The sequence below is a fragment of the Oncorhynchus keta genome, chromosome 21, assembly GCF_023373465.1.
Source record: "Oncorhynchus keta strain PuntledgeMale-10-30-2019 chromosome 21, Oket_V2, whole genome shotgun sequence".
NCBI lineage: Eukaryota > Metazoa > Chordata > Actinopteri > Salmoniformes > Salmonidae > Oncorhynchus > Oncorhynchus keta.
In genome coordinates, this window is record NC_068441.1 from 58,972,277 (window position 1) to 58,999,352 (window position 27,076).

General features: G+C 42.9%; 1 protein-coding gene across 50 annotated transcripts in view; it reads left to right on the top strand.

Moving 5' to 3' along the window:
• The first annotated feature begins 1,253 nt into the window (after positions 1-1,253).
• LOC118380773 (protein tyrosine phosphatase domain-containing protein 1-like) overlaps positions 1,254-27,076 on the top strand; it is a 165,124-nt gene continuing 139,301 nt past the window's right edge. For 5 of the 50 annotated variants that reach the window (XM_052474486.1, XM_052474487.1, XM_052474485.1 and 2 more), the window contains exons 1-5: positions 1,254-1,455; positions 4,132-4,189; positions 4,248-4,392; positions 4,509-4,624; positions 14,815-14,904. In XM_052474486.1, the coding sequence (XP_052330446.1) occupies positions 14,823-14,904 (82 nt within the window). In that variant the 5' untranslated portion in view covers positions 1,254-1,455; positions 4,132-4,189; positions 4,248-4,392; positions 4,509-4,624; positions 14,815-14,822. Of the gene's footprint in view, positions 1,456-4,131; positions 4,219-4,247; positions 4,625-14,814; positions 14,905-27,076 lie in introns of those variants that run through there. The other 45 variants (XM_052474489.1, XM_052474490.1, XM_052474500.1 and 42 more) reach the window with 45 other exon arrangements.

The window sequence follows — 27,076 nt, forward strand, 5'->3', positions numbered from 1 at the left end:
CCTGTTGTATTCAGCATTTCACTGCAGTGCAAGTCTACACCTGTTGTATTCAGCATTTCACTGCAGTGCAAGTCTACACCTGTTGTATTCAGCATTTCACTGCAGTGCAAGTCTACACCTGTTGTATTCAGCATTTCACTGCAGTGCAAGTCTACACCTGTTGTATTCAGCATTTCACTGCATTGCAAGTCTACACCTGTTGTATTCAGCATTTCACTGCAGTGCAAGTCTACACCTGTTGTATTCAGCATTTCACTGCAGTGCAAGTCTACACCTGTTGTATTCAGCATTTCACTGCATTGCAAGTCTACACCTGTTGTATTCAGCATTTCACTGCATTGCAAGTCTTCACCTGTTGTATTCAGCATTTCACTGCATTGCAAGTCTACACCTGTTGTATTCAGCATTTCACTGCATTGCAAGTCTACACCTGTTGTATTCAGCATTTCACTGCAGTGCAAGTCTTCACCTGTTGTATTCAGCATTTCACTGCATTGCGAGTCTTCACCTGTTGTATTCAGCATTTCACTGCAGTGCAAGTCTACACCTGTTGTATTCAGCATTTCACTGCAGTGCAAGTCTACACCTGTTGTATTCAGCATTTCACTGCATTGCAAGTCTACACCTGTTGTATTCAGCATTTCACTGCATTGCAAGTCTACACCTGTTGTATTCAGCATTTCACTGCAGTGCAAGTCTACACCTGTTGTATTCAGTGCATGTGGCAAATACATGTTATTTTCTATGATATGAATTAGGTCTGTCTGTTCCACTTTGGTGTTGGTTATATTTTCCAAATTATTGTATTTGTTATGTCCTGATATTACGGAATGTGACATGTATTGTCCATTGATAATTAAATTATAGAAAAGTATTTATTGTAATGGCAATGATTATTGTTAGTTTAATTGACGAGATACCCTACTATTTCCAAGTTTGTTTAATATTTTCCATTCTATACCTGTTTTGAGGTGCATTTTGGATTATTCCAGGGATAAGGTCAATGGGGCAGGTGTTAGGTTTTGGGGGAAATCCAATACAACACATATCTGAGTACCACTCTCTATATTTTCAAGTGAACAAGTCGATTGCAAAAACATTGCCAGGAAGAGTAAAGAATTCGAGCCGTCTTTTTTGAAATCACTTTTTTTAGCGCAGCGCCGCAACTGCAGTCATCCTGGAACGCATCCTACTACTGAAGCGGGGCGTGGTCATATGATACTGGAACAGCCAATGAGCACAGCACTTTTCATTTGACAACATGTCAGGTTGCTATCTAGTTAGCTAGCCTGCAGGATACATTCATTCACAATGGACAGAAATAAATAGACACAGGTTATTTAACAGCGGTTAAGAAGATATGGTGTTGCAACGCGAACGATTGTCTTGCTTTTTAGCCGAGTTCGCTTCAGTCAAAAGTCATCGAAAGCAGCACAATCAAAAGAGAAGACTAAGGTATTTGCAGTTCCTTGTTAGCCGTTAGATAGTTAAATGCTAAAACATTAGCTGTTAGCGATTGAGGATGTAACTAGCTAGCTAACTCTGATTTAAAAAAAAAAAACGGTTGGGTAGCTAAAGTTCCCTATGATCAATCAATCAAACAAATATTAGCTAGCTAAGCAGATCCCAGACGGTTTGTTTGTTTGTTTTGTTTCGTGTCCAGCTCGCTAGTTAATAGCACGAAGCCTATCCTCCCCAGAACAAAAGCAATCGTGTCTAACAGTGGATGAACACAGTATGGAAGCAGATGGCTAACTATTTTCTGCCTTTTGAATGTCAGTTGATGTTTTCATGAACCAGACCAGTAGGCTGTGACTATTTCATATGAATACTAGCTATCCAATCATGAACAGATTCGACCTACTTCAAAGCATTGTATTGAAACCATACCACGGATTGACTGTATAGGTAGTGGCATAGACTGGCACAGTCACTAAGGGCTATCAGCTCAAAGGATGTTGTTGCTCAATGCAGTCAAGGGAGCCACCAGTGGGCTATTTTATTTTACAAGACCAGTTTTGACAGTCATACCAGACCTACTAAGCTGGCACAATAACTTTTTTTATTTATTTTTTACAAGGAGCATGTGTGCGCTTAAGTAGAACAATTTTTAGGAGCACAATGAAAAATGAGATAGAAATCCATTTTATTTGTTGTAATGGTGCAAGCATGAAGGTCATGAAACGACGCTCAGTGTCTGCTGTACAGGGAAGTAATCATTCAATTACCATCTGGGTGATGTTTTTCTTGGCACACTGGTGCTCCTAAATTAAAAATCCCGGTCGCACACAAAATATTTAGGCGCTTACGCGAGTAAAATGGTGCCACTGTAGAGCGCTTGAATTGAATCTCACCAATCCTTTAGAGACCCCAACAGACGTGTGGGAGAGACCGAGCTCAGACAGAGCCTGCTTATTTATTAACAAGCCCAGTGGGTGATGACTAGTACCACTCACTGCACAATATCCTACGCACTGAGAGAATCATCCTCTCTGTCTCTCTCTCGTCTTTCTCTCTCTTACTCTCTGGCTTTCTCTTTCTCTCGCTCTCTCGCTCTCTCGCTCTCTCTCGCTCGTCTTGGGATGCTACATCCAGTGAGTGTAATCGTACCTCACCTCTCAGTCTTAACATCAGGTAATGTATGAACTGAAGGACAGTCTTTCTCTCCTCTCTCTCTCTGTGCTGTTGGCAGCATTGTGCAGTTGAGTGGGAGGGAGGAGAATGTGTAAAGGCCTGTGGAGAACAGGGTGGTGATTGTACCAGCGTCAGATTCCATTGTGACATCAGCCTGACGTCAGCAGCTGATTGAATTTCTATATTCCCTATATAGTACACTACTTTAGACCAGGACCCTATTCCCTATATAGTGCACTACTTTAGACCAGGGCCCTATTCCCTATATAGTACACTACTTTAGACCAGAGCCCTATTCCCTGTATAGTGCACTACTTTAGACCAGAGCCCTATTCCTATGTAGTGGCCAACTTTAGACCAGAGCCCTATTCCTATGTAGTACACTACTTTAGACCAGAGCCCTATTCCTATATAGTACACTACTTTAGACCAAGGCCCTATTCCCTATATAGTACACTACTTTAGACCAAGGCCCTATTCCCTATATAGTACACTACTTTAGACCAGAGCCCTATTCCCTATATAGTACACTACTTTAGACCAGAGCCCTATTCCCTATGTAGTGGCCAACTTTAGACCAGAGCCCTATTCCCTATGTAGTACACTACTTTAGACCAGGACCCTATTCCCTATATAGTACACTACTTTAGACCAGGACCCTATTCCCTATATAGTGCACTACTTTAGACCAGGACCCTATTCCCTATATAATATAATATATAATATAATAATAATATATGCCATTTAGCAGACGCTTTTATCCAAAGCGACTTACAGTCATGTGTGCATACATTCTACGTATGGGTGGTCCCGGAATCGAACCCACTACCCTGGCGTTACAAGCGCCATGCTCTACCAACTGTGCTACAGAAGGACAATATAGTACACTACTTTAGACCAGGACCCTATTCCCTATATAGTACACTATGTTAGACCAGGGCCCAATTCCCTATATAGTGCACTATGTTAGACCAGGACCCTATTCCCTATATAGTACACTACTTTAGACCAGGACCCTATTCCCTATATAGTACACTACTTTAGACCAGGACCCTATTCCCTATATAGTGCACTACTATAGACCAGAGCCCTATTCCCTGTATAGTGCACTACTTTAGACCAGGGCCCTATTCCCTATATAGTACACTACTTTAGACCAGGACCCTATTCCCTATATAGTGCACTACTTTAGACCAGGGCCCTATTCCATTTGGGATGCTACCCATGGAATTGTTGAAGTGGCCTAGTTGGCTGGTTTGAGCTGCTGTCTCACTATGTCTCTGCTGGATCTGTCAGTCAGTGTACATTACAATGAATGTAAATTAGTGGAGAAAACGCTAGTCTACACCCACACACCGGTCTGTGTTCCCAACATGAATTAACCAGATGCTATCAGATGAATGTTGAAACAATACTAACTGAACCTATTCAACCCTTTGGCCTGCACCAGTTTGAAGTTTTCCATTACTAAAACAAGAGTTTCTATTGGTCCGTCAGGTGACTACGACCCGGAGTTGGTCCGTCAGGTGACTACGACCCGGAGTTGGTCCGTCAGGTGACTACGACCCGGAGTTGGTCCGTCAGGTGACTACGACCCGGGGTTGGTCCGTCAGGTGACTACGACCCGGAGTTGGTCCGTCAGGTGACTACGACCCGGAGTTGGTCCGTCAGGTGACTACGACCCGGAGTTGGTCCGTCAGGTGACTACGACCCGGAGTTGGTCCGTCAGGTGACTACGACCCGGAGTTGGTCCGTCAGGTGACTACGGCCCGGGGTTGGTCCGTCAGGTGACTACGGCCCGGGGTTGGTCCGTCAGGTGACTACGGCCCGGGGTTGGTCCGTCAGGTGACTACGGCCCGGGGTTGGTCCGTCAGGTGACTACGGCCCGGGGTTGGTCCGTCAGGTGACTACGGCCCGGAGTTGGTCCGTCAGGTGACTACGGCCCGGGGTTGGTCCGTCAGGTGACTACGGCCCGGGGTTGGTCCGTCAGGTGACTACGGCCCGGAGTTGGTCCGTCAGTCGACTACGGCCCGGGGTTGGTCCGTCAGGTGAAATGTGTCTTGATTGTAGTCTGGGTCTAACTAGTTCTGGCTGTTTGAGATGAATTAATACAGAAAGAAAAAGAGTCCTGAATGGAACCCTTTTCCCTATTTAAAGTAGTGCACTAAATAAGGGCGCCATTTTGGATGAAAGCAGAGGAACAGGTGTTTCACCCACAATGATCAGCACTGCAAGTGATGAGGCCTATTCATAGTGTGTGTGTGTGTGTGTGTGTGTGTGTGTGTGTGTGTGTTGTGTGTGTGTTAGGGGTGGGTGGGTGGGTGGTATCCAGATGTTTGTACCATTTCTGTACCATACCTGGGGGAAAACACACTTCCGGTAATTTGTAGTTTGTTTTATGACTCACACAACCGTTTAGGCAACAGAGTACTTGATCCTGGAGAGGATTGAATGTTTCTGCTGTAGACCTCGTTTCTGACTTGTGGCCAGTGAGCTACATCCAGCCTCAACAGTCTTTTCAGCCGTCCCATGGAACAGGAGGTCTCTAGGACAGGTAACCAGAGCTCTGTCCTGGTATCTGTCTGAACAGGAGGTCTCTAGGACAGGTAACCAAAGCTCTGTCCTGGTATCTGTCTGAACAGGAGGTCTCTAGGACAGGTAACCAAAGCTCTGTCCTGGTATCTGTCTGAACAGGAGGTCTCTAGGACAGGTAACCAAAGCTCTGTCCTGGTATCTGTCTGAACAGGAGGTCTCTAGGACAGGTAACCAAAGCTCTGTCCTGGTATCTGTCTGAACAGGAGGTCTCTAGGACAGGTAACCAAAGCTCTGTCCTGGTATCTGTCTGAACAGGAGGTCTCTAGGACAGGTAACCAAAGCTCTGTCCTGGTATCTGTCTGAACAGGAGGTCTCTAGGACAGGTAACCAAAGCTCTGTCCTGGTATCTGTCTGAACAGGAGGTCTCTAGGACAGGTAACCAAAGCTCTGTCCTGGTATCTGTCTGAACAGGAGGTCTCTAGGACAGGTAAACAAAGCTCTGTCCTGGTATCTGTCTGAACAAGAGGTCTCTAGGACAGGTAACCAAAGCTCTGTCCTGGTATCTGTCTGAACAGGAGGTCTCTAGGACAGGTAACCAAAGCTCTGTCCTGGTATCTGTCTGAACAGGAGGTCTCTAGGACAGGTAACCAAAGCTCTGTCCTGGTATCTGTCTGAACAGGAGGTCTCTAGGACAGGTAACCAAAGCTCTGTCCTGGTATCTGTCTGAACAGGAGGTCTCTAGGACAGGTAACCAAAGCTCTGTCCTGGTATCTGTCTGAACAGGAGGTCTCTAGGACAGGTAACCAAAGCTCTGTCCTGGTATCTGTCTGAACAGGTCGTCATTGGGTTTCGGCCTGGTCTTGACTTCCCTTCTTGACCTCGTCTATGACAACTTGCCAGTGGCTTGAGCATCTGCGGTCTCTGACCAATCAGCTGCAAGGTTGGATAGTCTCACTCCTTATACAGGCAGCAGCTATCGAGTCAGGTGGTGAGAGAGAGCAGGACAAGGCATCAGGTACAGTGTTGGGCTTTTGGCAAGAAAATAGGCCTAAAATCCCTCTTAACACACAGCAAGAACATGCTAGCTTCCCTCCACAATGGACTAGCACACAGCAAGAACATGCTAGCTTCCCCCCACAATGGACAAGCACACAGAAAGAACATGCTAGCTTCCCCCCACAATGGACTAGCACACAGCAAGAACATGCTAGCTTCCCCCCACAATGGACTAGCACACAAAGAACATGCTAGCTTCCCCCCACAATGGATTAGCACACAGCAAGACCATGCTAGCTTCCCCCCACAATGGACTAGCACACAGCAAGAACATGCTAGCTTCCCCCCACAATGGACTAGCACACAAAGAACATGCTAGCTTCCCCCCACAATGGATTAGCACACAGCAAGACCATGCTAGCTTCCCCCCACAATGGACTAGCACACAGAAAGAACATGCTAGCTTCCCCCACAATGGACTAGCACACAGCAAGAACATGCTGGCTTCCCTCCATAATGGACTAGCACACAGAACATGCTAGCTTCCCTCCACAATGGACTAGCACACAGAAAGAACATGCCAACTTCCCTCCACAATGGACTAGCACACAGAAAGAACATGCTAGCTTGAACAATGCAGGTAGATGTAGGTATTGGCTAGTGGATTCAGTCTGAGTCGTCTAACCCAGCTGGTTCTATCCTCCCTCCCTGGCTAGTGGATTCAGGCTGAGTCTAACCCAGCTGGTTCTATCCTCCCTCCCTGGCTAGTGGATTCAGTCTGAGTCGTCTAACCCAGCTGGTTCTATCCTCCCTCCCTGGCTAGTGGATTCAGGCTGAGTCTAACCCAGCTGGTTCTATCCTCCCTCCCTGGCTAGTGGATTCAGGCTGAGTCTAACCCAGCTGGTTCTATCCTCCCTCCCTGGCTAGTGGATTCAGGCTGAGTCTAACCCAGCTGGTTCTATCCTCCCTCCCTGGCTAGTGGATTCAGGCTGAGTCTAACCCAGCTTTTATTTACTTTTCTGCTCTTTTGTACACCAGTATCTCTACCTGCACATCATCATCTGCTCATTTATCACTCCAGTGTTAATCTGCTAAATTGTAATGATTCGCTCCTATGGCCTATTTATTGCCTTACCTCCTCATGCCTTTTGTTTATTGTGTTATTGGCTTGTTTATTGTTTACTCCATGTGTAACTCTGTGTTGTCTGTTCACACTGCTATGCTTTATCTTGGCCAGGTCGCAGTTGTAAATGAGAACTTGTTCTCAACTGGCCTACCTGGTTAAATAAAGGTGTTCTCAACTGGCCTACCTGGTTAAATAAAGGTGTTCTCAACTGGCCTACCTGGTTAAATAAAGGTGTTCTCAACTGGCCTACCTGGTTAAATAAAGGTGTTCTCAACTGGCCTACCTGGTTAAATAAAGGTGTTCTCAACTGGCCTACCTGGTTAAATAAAGGTGTTCTCAACTGGCCTACCTGGTTAAATAAAGGTGTTCTCAACTGGCCTACCTGGTTAAATAAAGGTGTTCTCAACTAGCCTACCTGGTTAAATAAAGGTGTTCTCAACTGGCCTACCTGGTTAAATAAAGGTGTTCTCAACTAGCCTACCTGGTTAAATAAAGGTGTTCTCAACTGGCCTACCTGGTTAAATAAAGGTGTTCTCAACTGGCCTACCTGGTTAAATAAAGGTGTTCTCAACTGGCCTACCTGGTTAAATAAAGGTGTTCTCAACTAGCCTACCTGGTTAAATAAAGGTGTTCTCAACTGGCCTACCTGGTTAAATAAAGGTGTTCTCAACTAGCCTACCTGGTTAAATAAAGGTGTTCTCAACTAGCCTACCTGGTTAAATAAAGGTGTTCTCAACTGGCCTACCTGGTTAAATAAAGGTGTTCTCAACTAGCCTACCTGGTTAAATAAAGGTGTTCTCAACTAGCCTACCTGGTTAAATAAAGGTGTTCTCAACTGGCCTACCTGGTTAAATAAAGGTGTTCTCAACTAGCCTACCTGGTTAAATAAAGGTGTTCTCAACTGGCCTACCTGGTTAAATAAAGGTGTTCTCAACTAGCCTACCTGGTTAAATAAAGGTGTTCTCAACTAGCCTACCTGGTTAAATAAAGGTGTTCTCAACTGGCCTACCTGGTTAAATAAAGGTGTTCTCAACTAGCCTACCTGGTTAAATAAAGGTGTTCTCAACTAGCCTACCTGGTTAAATAAAGGTGTTCTCAACTGGCCTACCTGGTTAAATAAAGGTGTTCTCAACTAGCCTACCTGGTTAAATAAAGGTGTTCTCAACTAGCCTACCTGGTTAAATAAAGGTGTTCTCAACTGGCCTACCTGGTTAAATAAAGGTGTTCTCAACTAGCCTACCTGGTTAAATAAAGGTGTTCTCAACTAGCCTACCTGGTTAAATAAAGGTGTTCTCAACTGGCCTACCTGGTTAAATAAAGGTGTTCTCAACTAGCCTACCTGGTTAAATAAAGGTGTTCTCAACTGGCCTACCTGGTTAAATAAAGGTGTTCTCAACTAGCCTACCTGGTTAAATAAAGGTGTTCTCAACTAGCCTACCTGGTTAAATAAAGGTGTTCTCAACTGGCCTACCTGGTTAAATAAAGGTGTTCTCAACTAGCCTACCTGGTTAAATAAAGGTGTTCTCAACTAGCCTACCTGGTTAAATAAAGGTGTTCTCAACTGGCCTACCTGGTTAAATAAAGGTGTTCTCAACTAGCCTACCTGGTTAAATAAAGGTGTTCTCAACTAGCCTACCTGGTTAAATAAAGGTGTTCTCAACTGGCCTACCTGGTTAAATAAAGGTGTTCTCAACTAGCCTACCTGGTTAAATAAAGGTGTTCTCAACTAGCCTACCTGGTTAAATAAAGGTGTTCTCAACTGGCCTACCTGGTTAAATAAAGGTGTTCTCAACTAGCCTACCTGGTTAAATAAAGGTGTTCTCAACTGGCCTACCTGGTTAAATAAAGGTGTTCTCAACTGGCCTACCTGGTTAAATAAAGGTGTTCTCAACTAGCCTACCTGGTTAAATAAAGGTGTTCTCAACTAGCCTACCTGGTTAAATAAAGGTGTTCTCAACTGGCCTACCTGGTTAAATAAAGGTGTTCTCAACTAGCCTACCTGGTTAAATAAAGGTGTTCTCAACTAGCCTACCTGGTTAAATAAAGGTGTTCTCAACTGGCCTACCTGGTTAAATAAAGGTGTTCTCAACTGGCCTACCTGGTTAAATAAAGGTGTTCTCAACTGGCCTACCTGGTTAAATAAAGGTGTTCTCAACTAGCCTACCTGGTTAAATAAAGGTGTTCTCAACTAGCCTACCTGGTTAAATAAAGGTGTTCTCAACTGGCCTACCTGGTTAAATAAAGGTGTTCTCAACTAGCCTACCTGGTTAAATAAAGGTGTTCTCAACTAGCCTACCTGGTTAAATAAAGGTGTTCTCAACTGGCCTACCTGGTTAAATAAAGGTGTTCTCAACTAGCCTACCTGGTTAAATAAAGGTGTTCTCAACTAGCCTACCTGGTTAAATAAAGGTGTTCTCAACTGGCCTACCTGGTTAAATAAAGGTGTTCTCAACTAGCCTACCTGGTTAAATAAAGGTGTTCTCAACTAGCCTACCTGGTTAAATAAAGGTGTTCTCAACTGGCCTACCTGGTTAAATAAAGGTGTTCTCAACTAGCCTACCTGGTTAAATAAAGGTGTTCTCAACTAGCCTACCTGGTTAAATAAAGGTGTTCTCAACTGGCCTACCTGGTTAAATAAAGGTGTTCTCAACTAGCCTACCTGGTTAAATAAAGGTGTTCTCAACTAGCCTACCTGGTTAAATAAAGGTGTTCTCAACTGGCCTACCTGGTTAAATAAAGGTGTTCTCAACTAGCCTACCTGGTTAAATAAAGGTGTTCTCAACTAGCCTACCTGGTTAAATAAAGGTGTTCTCAACTGGCCTACCTGGTTAAATAAAGGTGTTCTCAACTAGCCTACCTGGTTAAATAAAGGTGTTCTCAACTAGCCTACCTGGTTAAATAAAGGTGTTCTCAACTGGCCTACCTGGTTAAATAAAGGTGTTCTCAACTGGCCTACCTGGTTAAATAAAGGTGTTCTCAACTGGCCTACCTGGTTAAATAAAGGTGTTCTCAACTGGCCTACCTGGTTAAATAAAGGTGTTCTCAACTAGCCTACCTGGTTAAATAAAGGTGTTCTCAACTAGCCTACCTGGTTAAATAAAGGTGTTCTCAACTGGCCTACCTGGTTAAATAAAGGTGTTCTCAACTGGCCTACCTGGTTAAATAAAGGTGAAATAATATATTTTTTTGTAGGACATTACATTCGAGGATAAACATAGTAATAAGTGAAGTATGAGTTAGGCTTTGAATCATAGATCCCTCCTCATGGAGGAAGTCTGCCTAGGAGCAGAGCTGTGTTAAATAGGTGCTGATAGATCCCTCCTCGTGGAGGAAGTCTGCCTAGGAGCAGAGCTGTGTTAAATAGGTGCTGATAGATCCCTCCTCATGGAGGAAGTCTGCCTAGGACCAGAGCTGTGTTAAATAGGTGCTGATAGATCCCTCCTCATGGAGGAAGTCTGCCTAGGACCAGAGCTGTGTTAAATAGGTGCTGATAGATCCCTCCTCGTGGAGGAAGTCTGCCTAGGACCAGAGCTGTGTTAAATAGGTGCTGATAGATCCCTCCTCATGGAGAAAGTCTGCCTAGGACCAGAGCTGTGTTAAATAGGTGCTGATAGATCCCTCCTCATGGAGGAAGTCTGCCTAGGAGCAGAGCTGTGTTAAATAGGTGCTGATAGATCCCTCCTCGTGGAGGAAGTCTGCCTAGGACCAGAGCTGTGTTAAATAGGTGCTGATAGATCCCTCCTCGTGGAGAAAGTCTGCCTAGGACCAGAGCTGTGTTAAATAGGTGCTGATAGATCCCTCCTCGTGGAGGAAGTCTGCCTAGGACCAGAGCTGTGTTAAATAGGTGCTGATAGATCCCTCCTCGTGGAGAAAGTCTGCCTAGGACCAGAGCTGTGTTAAATAGGTGCTGATAGATCCCTCCTCGTGGAGAAAGTCTGCCTAGGACCAGAGCTGTGTTAAATAGGTGCTGATAGATCCCTCCTCGTGGAGGAAGTCTGCCTAGGACCAGAGCTGTGTTAAATAGGTGCTGATAGATCCCTCCTCGTGGAGAAAGTCTGCCTAGGACCAGAGCTGTGTTAAATAGGTGCTGATAGATCCTCCTCATGAAGTCTGCCGAGGAGCAGAGCTGTGTTAAATAGGTGCTGATAGATCCCTCCTCATGGAGGAAGTCTGCCTAGGACCAGAGCTGTGTTAAATAGGTGCTGATAGATCCCTCCTCGTGGAGAAAGTCTGCCTAGGACCAGAGCTGTGTTAAATAGGTGCTGATAGATCCCTCCTCATGGAGGAAGTCTGCCTAGGACCAGAGCTGTGTTAAATAGGTGCTGATAGATCCCTCCTCATGAAGTCTGCCGAGGAGCAGAGCTGTGTTAAATAGGTGCTGATAGATCCCTCCTCATGGAGAAAGTCTGCCTAGGACCAGAGCTGTGTTAAATAGGTGCTGATAGATCCCTCCTCATGAAGTCTGCCTAGGAGCAGAGCTGTGTTAAATAGGTGCTGATAGATCCCTCCTCGTGGAGGAAGTCTGCCTAGGACCAGAGCTGTGTTAAATAGGTGCTGATAGATCCCTCCTCGTGGAGAAAGTCTGCCTAGGACCAGAGCTGTGTTAAATAGGTGCTGATAGATCCCTCCTCGTGGAGGAAGTCTGCCTAGGACCAGAGCTGTGTTAAATAGGTGCTGATAGATCCCTCCTCGTGGAGAAAGTCTGCCTAGGACCAGAGCTGTGTTAAATAGGTGCTGATAGATCCCTCCTCGTGGAGAAAGTCTGCCTAGGACCAGAGCTGTGTTAAATAGGTGCTGATAGATCCCTCCTCGTGGAGGAAGTCTGCCTAGGAGCAGAGCTGTGTTAAATAGGTGCTGATAGATCCCTCCTCGTGGAGGAAGTCTGCCTAGGACCAGAGCTGTGTTAAATAGGTGCTGATAGATCCCTCCTCATGAAGTCTGCCGAGGAGCAGAGCTGTGTTAAATAGGTGCTGATAGATCCCTCCTCATGGAGGAAGTCTGCCTAGGACCAGAGCTGTGTTAAATAGGTGCTGATAGATCCCTCCTCGTGGAGAAAGTCTGCCTAGGACCAGAGCTGTGTTAAATAGGTGCTGATAGATCCCTCCTCATGGAGGAAGTCTGCCGAGGAGCAGAGCTGTGTTAAATAGGTGCTGATAGATCCCTCCTCGTGGAGAAAGTCTGCCTAGGACCAGAGCTGTGTTAAATAGGTGCTGATAGATCCCTCCTCATGAAGTCTGCCGAGGAGCAGAGCTGTGTTAAATAGGTGCTGATAGATCCCTCCTCGTGGAGGAAGTCTGCCTAGGAGCAGAGCTGTGTTAAATAGGTGCTGATAGATCCCTCCTCGTGGAGAAAGTCTGCCGAGGAGCAGAGCTGTGTTAAATAGGTGCTGATAGATCCCTCCTCATGAAGTCTGCCGAGGAGCAGAGCTGTGTTAAATAGGTGCTGATAGATCCCTCCTCATGGAGGAAGTCTGCCTAGGAGCAGAGCTGTGTTAAATAGGTGCTGATAGATCCCTCCTCATGAAGTCTGCCGAGGAGCAGAGCTGTGTTAAATAGGTGCTGATAGATCCCTCCTCATGGAGGAAGTCTGCCGAGGAGCAGAGCTGTGTTAAATAGGTGCTGATAGATCCCTCCTCGTGGAGAAAGTCTGCCTAGGACCAGAGCTGTGTTAAATAGGTGCTGATAGATCCCTCCTCATGAAGTCTGCCGAGGAGCAGAGCTGTGTTAAATAGGTGCTGATAGATCCCTCCTCGTGGAGGAAGTCTGCCTAGGAGCAGAGCTGTGTTAAATAGGTGCTGATAGATCCCTCCTCATGAAGTCTGCCGAGGAGCAGAGCTGTGTTAAATAGGTGCTGATGGATCCCTCCTCATAGAGGAAGTCTGCCTAGGACCAGAGCTGTGTTAAATAGGTGCTGATAGATCCCTCCTCGTGGAGGAAGTCTGCCTAGGACCAGAGCTGTGTTAAATAGGTGCTGATAGATCCCTCCTCGTGGAGGAAGTCTGCCTAGGACCAGAGCTGTGTTAAATGGGTGCTGATGGATCCCTGGAGCTGTGTAACATGATGTGTAGAGAGCTAACAACACAGCCAGACAGCTCTAGTAATGAATCAGGAAGTGGACAGACTGCTCTAGTAATGAATCAGGAAGTGGACAGACTGCTCTAGTAATGAATCAGGAAGTGGAGCTGTATTCAACATGATGAGCAGGGAGCTAACAACACAGCCAGACAGCTCTAGTAATGAATCAGGAAGTGGACAGACTGCTCTAGTAATGAATCAGGAAGTGGACAGACTGCTCTAGTAATGAATCAGGAAGTGGACAGACGGCTCTAGTAATGAATCAGGAAGTGGACAGACGGCTCTAGTAATGAATCAGGAAGTGGACAGACGGCTCTAGTAATGAATCAGGAAGTGGACAGACTGCTCTAGTAATGAATCAGGAAGTGGAGCAGGCTCTTTGCTCTTCGTGCTATAAAGGGGCTGATACAGAGTTGATCCTCTCGATCACCTGAGACACATTTGAATGAAGTACCAAATATTCTAGTATCAAACCGTACATTTAAAAAAATATATATATGTTTCGGTATACTGTGCAACGTTATGCAAAAAATCATTAAAATCCAGACAGAAAATATTTACACAAGAAGCAATCTAATATCACACAGTCAAACTCTCAGTCGTTTAGTTAAGTTCACCATTCTGCAATTCTCACTGTTAATAAACATTGAATGCGCATTTCAACACAACGGTTGATGGATGGGGCTTGGTTGGGTTTTGGAGTTGGGCCTGTTTTTACAACCTGGGCATTTGTGTGGCTGTCATTTTGACGTCCTTGCTGCAGGGGTGGGGGTCCTGATCTGGGTTGGATTATGTAGGGTGTTTTGTGTGCCTGTCTGTCTGTCTCGCTCGCTGTCTCTCTGCCTCAGGATCACCTGTGTGTGTTTCTGTTCGTTAGTGTTTACCTGTCTCTCTGTCTCAGCCTCACCTGTGTGTGTTTCTGTTCGTTAGTGTTTACCTGTCTCTCTGTCTCAGCCTCACCTGTGTGTGTTTCTGTTCGTTAGTGTTTACCTGTCTCTCTGTCTCAGCCTCACCTGTGTGTGTTTCTGTTCGTTAGTGTTTACCTGTCTCTCTGTCTCAGCCTCACCTGTGTGTGTTTCTGTTCGTTAGTGTTTACCTGTCTCTCTGTCTCAGCCTCACCTGTGTGTGTTTCTGTTCGTTAGTGTTTACCTGTCTCTCTGTCTCAGCCTCACCTGTGTGTGTTTCTGTTCGTTAGTGTTTACCTGTCTCTCTGTCTCAGCCTCACCTGTGTGTGTTTCTGTTCGTTAGTGTTTACCTGTCTCTCTGTCTCAGCCTCACCTGTGTGTGTTTCTGTTCGTTAGTGTTTACCTGTCTCTCTGTCTCAGCCTCACCTGTGTGTGTTTCTGTTCGTTAGTGTTTACCTGTCTCTGTCTCAGCCTCACCTGTGTGTGTTTCTGTTCGTTAGTGTTTACCTGTCTCTGTTACAGCATGTGACCTCTGTCCTTCCAGAGTGTGCCATGGCGGCTGGTGTTAGCCTGCTGACTGATGTGCCCTACTCTTCCTCTGGGGACCTCAACACAGGCAACAGCATGAACACAGGTAGGTGTTACTATTCTGCAGTAGTAATGTGTCCATCGTGTAAACGTTTTGTAGTTACTCCATGTGTTATTTCATAGTTTTGATGTCTATTAATATATTAATATTATAATATTAAAACATGAAGAAAAACCCCTGGAATGAGTAGTTGTTCTGAAAGTTATGACCGGTGGGTGTATTTTTGACTTTTGCTCCAGCAATACGGTGCATTAAAAAATGAAAAACATATTTACCTGGGTGGAGAAGATAACCCTAGGAATCTCAAGGGTTAACCATTTCTGTGAACAGGTTAGGCAATTCAACATCAAAGTTAGAAAAGATGGGACGTTTATGAATGTAGAGATCTACGGGTCTTTAGTGCAAGTCCAGCCAACCTATAGATACAGCATGCAGTGATGAGCATAAACACTGTCCCCTGTAACAAAACAAAGGGCACTATTGTAGATGGCATCCAGAGGTTTAAGAGTGGTACAGTAGCAGCTGCACTTTGATTAATAATATCCCCATTATAAAGAACATGTGAAAGGATGACTGAATAATCTGCTTCATATTGTTGAGAGAAAGGCACAATATGCTTCATATTGTTGAGAGAAAGGCACAATATGCTTCATATTGTTGAGAGAAAGGCACAATATGCTTCATATTGTTGAGAGAAAGGCACAATATGCTTCATATTGTTGAGAGAAAGTCACAATATGCTTCATATTGTTGAGAGAAAGGCACAATCTGCTTCATGTTGTTGAGAGAAAGTCACAATATGCTTCATATTGTTGAGAGAAAGTCACAATATGCTTCATATTGTTGAGAGAAAGTCACAATCTGCTTCATATTGTTGAGAGAAAGTCACAATATGCTTCATATTGTTGAGAGAAAGTCACAATATGCTTCATATTGTTGAGAGAAAGTCACAATATGCTTCATATTGTTGAGAGAAAGGTACAATCTGCTTCATATTGTTGAGAGAAAGGTACAATCTGCTTCATATTGTTGAGAGAAAGTCACAATATGCTTCATATTGTTGAGAGAAAGGCACAATATGCTTCATATTGTTGAGAGAAAGGCACAATCTGCTTCATGTTGTTGAGAGAAAGGCACAATCTGCTTCATGTTGTTGAGAAAGTCACAATATGCTTCATATTGTTGAGAGAAAGTCACAATCTGCTTCATATTGTTGAGAGAAAGTCACAATCTGCTTCATATTGTTGAGAGAAAGTCACAATCTGCTTCATATTGTTGAGAGAAAGTCACAATCTGCTTCATATTGTTGAGAGAAAGTCACAATCTGCTTCATATTGTTGAGAGAAAGTCACAATATGCTTCATATTGTTGAGAGAAAGTCACAATATGCTTCATATTGTTGAGAGAAAGGCACAATCTGCTTCATATTGTTGAGAGAAAGGCACAATCTGCTTCATATTGTTGAGAGAAAGGCACAATATGCTTCATATTGTTGAGAGAAAGGCACAATCTGCTTCATATTGTTGAGAGAAAGGCACAATATGCTTCATATTGTTGAGAGAAAGTCACAATATGCTTCATATTGTTGAGAGAAAGGCACAATATGCTTCATATTGTTGAGAGAAAGGCACAATATGCTTCATATTGTTGAGAGAAAGGCACAATATGCTTCATATTGTTGAGAGAAAGGCACAATATGCTTCATATTGTTGAGAGAAAGGCACAATATGTTTCTGTAGAAAAAGACCCCTTTAACCAAAACGTTTACATCCCTGCTAGTTTTAATCCTTTGTGAAGATAATCATCCACTTGACAGGTGTATCAAGAAGATAATCATCCACCTGACAGGTGTATCAAGAAGATAATCATCCACCTGACAGGTGTATCAAGAAGATAATCATCCACCTGACAGGTGTATCAAGAAGATAATCATCCACCTGACAGGTGTATCAAGAAGCTGATCACCTGACAGGTGTATCAAGAAGATAACCATCCACCTGACAGGTATATCAAGAAGATAACCATCCACCTGACAGGTGTATCAAGAAGATAACCATCCACCTGACAGGTGTATCAAGAAGATAATCATCCACCTGACAGGTATTTCAAGAAGATAATCAACCACCTGACAGGTGTATCAAGAAGATAACCATCCACCTGACAGGTGTATCAAGAAGATAACCATCCACCTGACAGGTGTATCAAGAAGATAACCATCCACCTGACAGGTGTATCAAGAAGATAATCATCCACCTGACAGGTGTATCAAGAAGATAATCATCCACCTGACAGGTGTATCAAGAAGATAATCATCCACCTGACAGGTGTATCAAGAAGATAATCATCCACCTGACAGGTGTATCAAGAAGATAACCATCCACCTGACAGGTATATCAAGAAGATAATCATCCACCTGACAGGTGTATCAAGAAGCTGATCACCTGACAGGTATATCAAGAAGATAATCATCCACCTGACAGGTGTATCAAGAAGCTGATCACCTGACAGGTGTATCAAGAAGATAATCATCCACCTGACAGGTGTATCAAGAAGATAAGCTGATCACCTGACAGGTGTATCAAGAAGCTGATCACCTGACAGGTGTATCAAGAAGATAATCATCCACCTGACAGGTGTATCAAGAAGATAATCACCTGACAGGTGTATCAAGAAGATAATCATCCACCTGACAGGTATATCAAGAAGATAATCATCCACCTGACAGGTGTATCAAGAAGATAATCATCCACCTGACAGGTATATCAAGAAGATAATCATCCACCTGACAGGTGTATCAAGAAGATAATCATCCACCTGACAGGTGTATCAAGAAGATAACCATCCACCTGACAGGTGTATCAAGAAGCTGATCACCTGACAGGTGTATCAAGAATATAATCATCCACCTGACAGGTATATCAAGAAGATAATCATCCACCTGACAGGTGTATCAAGAAGATAATCATCCACCTGACAGGTGTATCAAGAAGATAACCATCCACCTGACAGGTGTATCAAGAAGATAATCATCCACCTGACAGGTATATCAAGAAGATAATCATCCACCTGACAGGTATATCAAGAAGATAATCATCCACCTGACAGGTATATCAAGAAGATAATCATCCACCTGACAGGTATATCAAGAAGATAATCATCCACCTGACAGGTATATCAAGAAGATAATCATCCACCTGACAGGTGTATCAAGAAGCTGATCACCTGACAGGTGTATCAAGAAGATAATCATCCACCTGACAGGTGTATCAAGAAGATAATCATCCACCTGACAGGTGTATCAAGAAGATAATCATCCACCTGACAGGTGTATCAAGAAGATAATCATCCACCTGACAGGTGTATCAAGAAGATAATCATCCACCTGACAGGTATATCAAGAAGATAATCATCCACCTGACAGGTGTATCAAGAAGATAATCATCCACCTGACAGGTATATCAAGAAGCTGATCACCTGACAGGTGTATCAAGAAGATAATCATCCACCTGACAGGTGTATCAAGAAGATAATCATCCACCTGACAGGTGTATCAAGAAGCTGATCACCTGACAGGTATATCAAGAAGATAATCATCCACCTGACAGGTGTATCAAGAAGATAATCATCCACCTGACAGGTATATCAAGAAGATAATCATCCACCTGACAGGTATATCAAGAAGATAATCATCCACCTGACAGGTGTATCAAGAAGATAACCATCCACCTGACAGGTATATCAAGAAGATAATCATCCACCTGACAGGTGTATCAAGAAGATAATCATCCACCTGACAGGTATATCAAGAAGATAATCATCCACCTGACAGGTATATCAAGAAGATAATCATCCACCTGACAGGTGTATCAAGAAGATAATCATCCACCTGACAGGTATATCAAGAAGATAATCATCCACCTGACAGGTATATCAAGAAGATAATCATCCACCTGACAGGTATATCAAGAATATAATCATCCACCTGACAGGTATATCAAGAAGATAATCATCCACCTGACAGGTATATCAAGAAGATAATCATCCACCTGACAGGTATATCAAGAAGCTGATCACCTGACAGGTGTATCAAGAAGATAAATCATCCACCTGACAGGTATATCAAGAAGATAATCATCCACCTGACAGGTGTATCAAGAAGATAATCATCCACCTGACAGGTGTATCAAGAAGATAATCATCCACCTGACAGGTGTATCAAGAAGATAATCATCCACCTGACAGGTGTATCAAGAAGATAATCATCCACCTGACAGGTGTATCAAGAAGATAATCATCCACCTGACAGGTGTATCAAGAAGATAATCATCCACCTGACAGGTGTATCAAGAAGATAATCATCCACCTGACAGGTGTATCAAGAAGATAATCATCCACCTGACAGGTGTATCAAGAAGATAATCATCCACCTGACAGGTGTATCAAGAAGATAATCATCCACCTGACAGGTGTATCAAGAAGATAATCATCCACCTGACAGGTATATCAAGAAGATAATCATCCACCTGACAGGTGTATCAAGAAGATAACCATCCACCTGACAGGTATATCAAGAAGATAATCATCCACCTGACAGGTATATCAAGAAGATAATCATCCACCTGACAGGTATATCAAGAATATAATCATCCACCTGACAGGTATATCAAGAAGATAATCATCCACCTGACAGGTATATCAAGAAGATAATCATCCACCTGACAGGTATATCAAGAAGCTGATCACCTGACAGGTGTATCAAGAAGATAAATCATCCACCTGACAGGTATATCAAGAAGATAATCATCCACCTGACAGGTGTATCAAGAAGATAATCATCCACCTGACAGGTATATCAAGAAGATAATCATCCACCTGACAGGTATATCAAGAAGATAATCATCCACCTGACAGGTGTATCAAGAAGATAATCATCCACCTGACAGGTATATCAAGAAGATAATCATCCACCTGACAGGTATATCAAGAAGATAATCATCCACCTGACAGGTATATCAAGAATATAATCATCCACCTGACAGGTATATCAAGAAGATAATCATCCACCTGACAGGTATATCAAGAAGATAATCATCCACCTGACAGGTATATCAAGAAGCTGATCACCTGACAGGTGTATCAAGAAGATAAATCATCCACCTGACAGGTATATCAAGAAGCTGATCACCTGACAGGTGTATCAAGAAGATAATCATCCACCTCACAGGTGTATCAAGAAGATAATCATCCACCTGACAGGTGTATCAAGAAGATAATCATCCACCTGACAGGTATATCAAGAAGCTGATCACCTGACAGGTGTATCAAGAAGATAATCATCCACCTGACAGGTGTATCAAGAAGATAAGCTGATCACCTGACAGGTGTATCAAGAAGATAAGCTGATCACCTGACAGGTGTATCAAGAAGCTGATCACCTGACAGGTGTATCAAGAAGCTGATCACCTGACAGGTGTATCAAGAAGATAAGCTGATCACCTGACAGGTATATCAAGAAGATAATCATCCACCTGACAGGTGTATCAAGAAGCTGATCACCTGACAGGTGTATCAAGAAGATAATCATCCACCTGACAGGTGTATCAAGAAGATAATCATCCACCTGACAGGTGTATCAAGAAGATAATCATCCACCTGACAGGTGTATCAAGAAGATAATCATCCACCTGACAGGTGTATCAAGAAGATAATCATCCACCTGACAGGTGTATCAAGAAGATAATCATCCACCTGACAGGTGTATCAAGAAGATAATCATCCACCTGACAGGTGTATCAAGAAGATAACCATCCACCTGACAGGTATATCAAGAAGATAATCATCCACCTGACAGGTGTATCAAGAAGCTGATCACCTGACAGGTGTATCAAGAAGATAATCATCCACCTGACAGGTGTATCAAGAAGATAATCATCCACCTGACAGGTGTATCAAGAAGATAATCATCCACCTGACAGGTATATCAAGAAGATAATCATCCACCTGACAGGTATATCAAGAAGATAATCATCCACCTGACAGGTGTATCAAGAAGCTGATCACCTGACAGGTGTATCAAGAAGATAATCATCCACCTGACAGGTGTATCAAGAAGATAATCATCCACCTGACAGGTATATCAAGAAGCTGATCACCTGACAGGTGTATCAAGAAGATAATCATCCACCTGACAGGTGTATCAAGAAGATAATCATCCACCTGACAGGTGTATCAAGAAGCTGATCACCTGACAGGTATATCAAGAAGATAATCATCCACCTGACAGGTGTATCAAGAAGATAATCATCCACCTGACAGGTATATCAAGAAGATAATCATCCACCTGACAGGTGTATCAAGAAGATAATCATCCACCTGACAGGTGTATCAAGAAGATAATCATCCACCTGACAGGTATATCAAGAAGATAATCATCCACCTGACAGGTGTATCAAGAAGATAATCATCCACCTGACAGGTGTATCAAGAAGATAATCATCCACCTGACAGGTGTATCAAGAAGATAATCATCCACCTGACAGGTATATCAAGAAGATAATCATCCACCTGACAGGTGTATCAAGAAGCTGATCACCTGACAGGTGTATCAAGAAGATAATCATCCACCTGACAGGTGTATCAAGAAGATAATCATCCACCTGACAGGTGTATCAAGAAGATAATCACCTGACAGGTGTATCAAGAAGATAATCATCCACCTGACAGGTGTATCAAGAAGATAATCATCACCTGACAGGTGTATCAAGAAGCTGATCACCTGACAGGTGTATCAAGAAGATAAATCATCCACCTGACAGGTGTATCAAGAAGATAATCATCCACCTGACAGGTGTATCAAGAAGATAATCATCCACCTGACAGGTGTATCAAGAAGATAATCATCCACCTGACAGGTATATCAAGAAGATAATCATCCACCTGACAGGTGTATCAAGAAGATAATCATCCACCTGACAGGTGTATCAAGAAGATAATCATCCACCTGACAGGTGTATCAAGAAGATAATCATCCACCTGACAGGTGTATCAAGAAGATAATCATCCACCTGACAGGTGTATCAAGAAGATAATCATCCACCTGACAGGTGTATCAAGAAGATAATCATCCACCTGACAGGTGTATCAAGAAGATAATCATCCACCTGACAGGTATATCAAGAAGATAATCATCCACCTGACAGGTGTATCAAGAAGATAACCATCCACCTGACAGGTGTATCAAGAAGATAATCATCCACCTGACAGGTATATCAAGAAGATAATCATCCACCTGACAGGTATATCAAGAAGATAATCATCCACCTGACAGGTATATCAAGAATATAATCATCCACCTGACAGGTATATCAAGAAGATAATCATCCACCTGACAGGTATATCAAGAAGATAATCATCCACCTGACAGGTATATCAAGAAGCTGATCACCTGACAGGTGTATCAAGAAGATAAATCATCCACCTGACAGGTATATCAAGAAGATAATCATCCACCTGACAGGTGTATCAAGAAGATAATCATCCACCTGACAGGTATATCAAGAAGATAATCATCCACCTGACAGGTATATCAAGAAGATAATCATCCACCTGACAGGTGTATCAAGAAGATAATCATCCACCTGACAGGTATATCAAGAAGATAATCATCCACCTGACAGGTATATCAAGAAGATAATCATCCACCTGACAGGTATATCAAGAATATAATCATCCACCTGACAGGTATATCAAGAAGATAATCATCCACCTGACAGGTATATCAAGAAGATAATCATCCACCTGACAGGTATATCAAGAAGCTGATCACCTGACAGGTGTATCAAGAAGATAAATCATCCACCTGACAGGTATATCAAGAAGCTGATCACCTGACAGGTGTATCAAGAAGATAATCATCCACCTCACAGGTGTATCAAGAAGATAATCATCCACCTGACAGGTGTATCAAGAAGATAATCATCCACCTGACAGGTATATCAAGAAGATAATCATCCACCTGACAGGTATATCAAGAAGATAATCATCCACCTCACAGGTGTATCAAGAAGATAATCATCCACCTGACAGGTATATCAAGAAGATAATCATCCACCTCACAGGTGTATCAAGAAGATAATCATCCACCTGACAGGTGTATCAAGAAGATAATCATCCACCTGACAGGTATATCAAGAAGATAATCATCCACCTGACAGGTATATCAAGAAGATAATCATCCACCTGACAGGTGTATCAAGAAGCTGATCACCTGACAGATGTATCAAGAAGATAATCATCCACCTCACAGGTGTATCAAGAAGATAATCATCCACCTGACAGGTGTATCAAGAAGATAATCATCCACCTGACAGGTATATCAAGAAGATAATCATCCACCTGACAGGTATATCAAGAAGATAATCATCCACCTGACAGGTATATCAAGAAGATAATCATCCACCTGACAGGTATATCAAGAAGATAATCATCCACCTGACAGGTATATCAAGAAGATAATCATCCACCTGACAGGTATATCAAGAAGATAATCATCCACCTGACAGGTGTATCAAGAAGATAATCATCCACCTGACAGGTATATCAAGAAGATAATCATCCACCTGACAGGTATATCAAGAAGATAATCATCCACCTGACAGGTGTATCAAGAAGATAATCATCCACCTGACAGGTATATCAAGAAGATAATCATCCACCTGACAGGTATATCAAGAAGATAATCATCCACCTGACAGGTATATCAAGAATATAATCATCCACCTGACAGGTATATCAAGAAGATAATCATCCACCTGACAGGTATATCAAGAAGATAATCATCCACCTGACAGGTATATCAAGAAGCTGATCACCTGACAGGTGTATCAAGAAGATAAATCATCCACCTGACAGGTATATCAAGAAGATAATCATCCACCTGACAGGTGTATCAAGAAGATAATCATCCACCTGACAGGTATATCAAGAAGATAATCATCCACCTGACAGGTATATCAAGAAGATAATCATCCACCTGACAGGTGTATCAAGAAGATAATCATCCACCTGACAGGTATATCAAGAAGATAATCATCCACCTGACAGGTATATCAAGAAGATAATCATCCACCTGACAGGTATATCAAGAATATAATCATCCACCTGACAGGTATATCAAGAAGATAATCATCCACCTGACAGGTATATCAAGAAGATAATCATCCACCTGACAGGTATATCAAGAAGCTGATCACCTGACAGGTGTATCAAGAAGATAAATCATCCACCTGACAGGTATATCAAGAAGCTGATCACCTGACAGGTGTATCAAGAAGATAATCATCCACCTCACAGGTGTATCAAGAAGATAATCATCCACCTGACAGGTGTATCAAGAAGATAATCATCCACCTGACAGGTATATCAAGAAGATAATCATCCACCTGACAGGTATATCAAGAAGATAATCATCCACCTCACAGGTGTATCAAGAAGATAATCATCCACCTGACAGGTATATCAAGAAGATAATCATCCACCTCACAGGTGTATCAAGAAGATAATCATCCACCTGACAGGTGTATCAAGAAGATAATCATCCACCTGACAGGTATATCAAGAAGATAATCATCCACCTGACAGGTATATCAAGAAGATAATCATCCACCTGACAGGTGTATCAAGAAGCTGATCACCTGACAGATGTATCAAGAAGATAATCATCCACCTCACAGGTGTATCAAGAAGATAATCATCCACCTGACAGGTGTATCAAGAAGATAATCATCCACCTGACAGGTATATCAAGAAGATAATCATCCACCTGACAGGTATATCAAGAAGATAATCATCCACCTGACAGGTATATCAAGAAGATAATCATCCACCTGACAGGTATATCAAGAAGATAATCATCCACCTGACAGGTGTATCAAGAAGATAATCATCCACCTGACAGGTGTATCAAGAAGATAATCATCCACCTGACAGGTGTATCAAGAAGCTGATCACCTGACAGGTGTATCAAGAAGATAATCATCCACCTGACAGGTGTATCAAGAAGATAACCATCCACCTGACAGGTGTATCAAGAAGATAATCATCCACCTGACAGGTGTATCAAGAAGATAATCATCCACCTGACAGGTGTATCAAGAAGATAACCATCCACCTGACAGGTATATCAAGAAGATAATCATCCACCTGACAGGTGTATCAAGAAGCTGATCACCTGACAGGTGTATCAAGAAGATAATCATCCACCTGACAGGTGTATCAAGAAGATAATCATCCACCTGACAGGTATATCAAGAAGCTGATCACCTGACAGGTGTATCAAGAAGATAATCATCCACCTGACAGGTGTATCAAGAAGATAATCATCCACCTGACAGGTATATCAAGAAGATAATCATCCACCTGACAGGTATATCAAGAAGATAATCATCCACCTGACAGGTGTATCAAGAAGATAACCATCCACCTGACAGGTATATCAAGAAGATAATCATCCACCTGACAGGTGTATCAAGAAGATAATCATCCACCTGACAGGTGTATCAAGAAGATAACCATCCACCTGACAGGTGTATCAAGAAGCTGATCACCTGACAGGTGTATCAAGAAGATAATCATCCACCTGACAGGTATATCAAGAAGATAATCATCCACCTGACAGGTGTATCAAGAAGATAATCATCCACCTGACAGGTGTATCAAGAAGATAATCATCCACCTGACAGGTATATCAAGAAGATAATCATCCACCTGACAGGTATATCAAGAAGATAATCATCCACCTGACAGGTATATCAAGAAGATAATCATCCACCTGACAGGTATATCAAGAATATAATCATCCACCTGACAGGTATATCAAGAAGATAATCATCCACCTGACAGGTATATCAAGAAGATAATCATCCACCTGACAGGTATATCAAGAATCTGATCACCTGACAGGTGTATCAAGAAGATAATCATCCACCTGACAGGTGTATCAAGAAGATAATCATCCACCTGACAGGTGTATCAAGAAGATAATCATCCACCTGACAGGTGTATCAAGAAGATAATCATCCACCTGACAGGTATATCAAGAAGATAATCATCCAGCCAGGTATATCTGATCACCTGACAGGTGTATCAAGAAGATAACCATCCACCTGACAGGTGTATCAAGAAGATAACCATCCACCTGACAGGTGTATCAAGAAGATAACCATCCACCTGACAGGTGTATCAAGAAGATAACCATCCACCTGACAGGTGTATCAAGAAGATAATCCATCCACCTGACAGGTGTATCAAGAAGATAATCCATCCACCTGACAGGTGTATCAAGAAGATAATCCATCCACCTGACAGGTGTATCAAGAAGATAATCCATCCACCTGACAGGTGTATCAAGAAGATAATCCATCCACCTGACAGGTGTATCAAGAAGATAACCATCCACCTGACAGGTGTATCAAGAAGATAACCATCCACCTGACAGGTGTATCAAGAAGATAACCACCCACCTGACAGGTGTATCAAGAAGATAACCACCCACCTGACAGGTGTATCAAGAAGATAACCACCCACCTGACAGGTGTATCAAGAAGATAACCACCCACCTGACAGGTGTATCAAGAAGATAAACCACCCACCTGACAGGTGTCAAGAAGATCAAGAAGATAAACCACCCACCTGACAGGTGTATCAAGAAGATAAACCATCCACCTGACAGGTGTATCAAGAAGATAAACCATCCACCTGACAGGTGTATCAAGAAGATAATCCATCCACCTGACAGGTGTATCAAGAAGATAATCATCCACCTGACAGGTGTATCAAGAAGATAATCATCCACCTGACAGGTGTATCAAGAAGATAACCATCCACCTGACAGGTGTATCAAGAAGATAACCACCCACCTGACAGGTGTATCAAGAAGATAACCACCCACCTGACAGGTGTATCAAGAAGATAACCACCCACCTGACAGGTGTATCAAGAAGATAACCACCCACCTGACAGGTGTATCAAGAAGATAACCATCCACCTGACAGGTGTATCAAGAAGATAATCATCCACCTGACAGGTGTATCAAGAAGATAATCATCCACCTGACAGGTATTTCAAGAAGATAACCATCCACCTGACAGGTGTATCAAGAAGATAATCATCCACCTGACAGGTGTTTCAAGAAGATAACCATCCACCTGACAGGTGTATC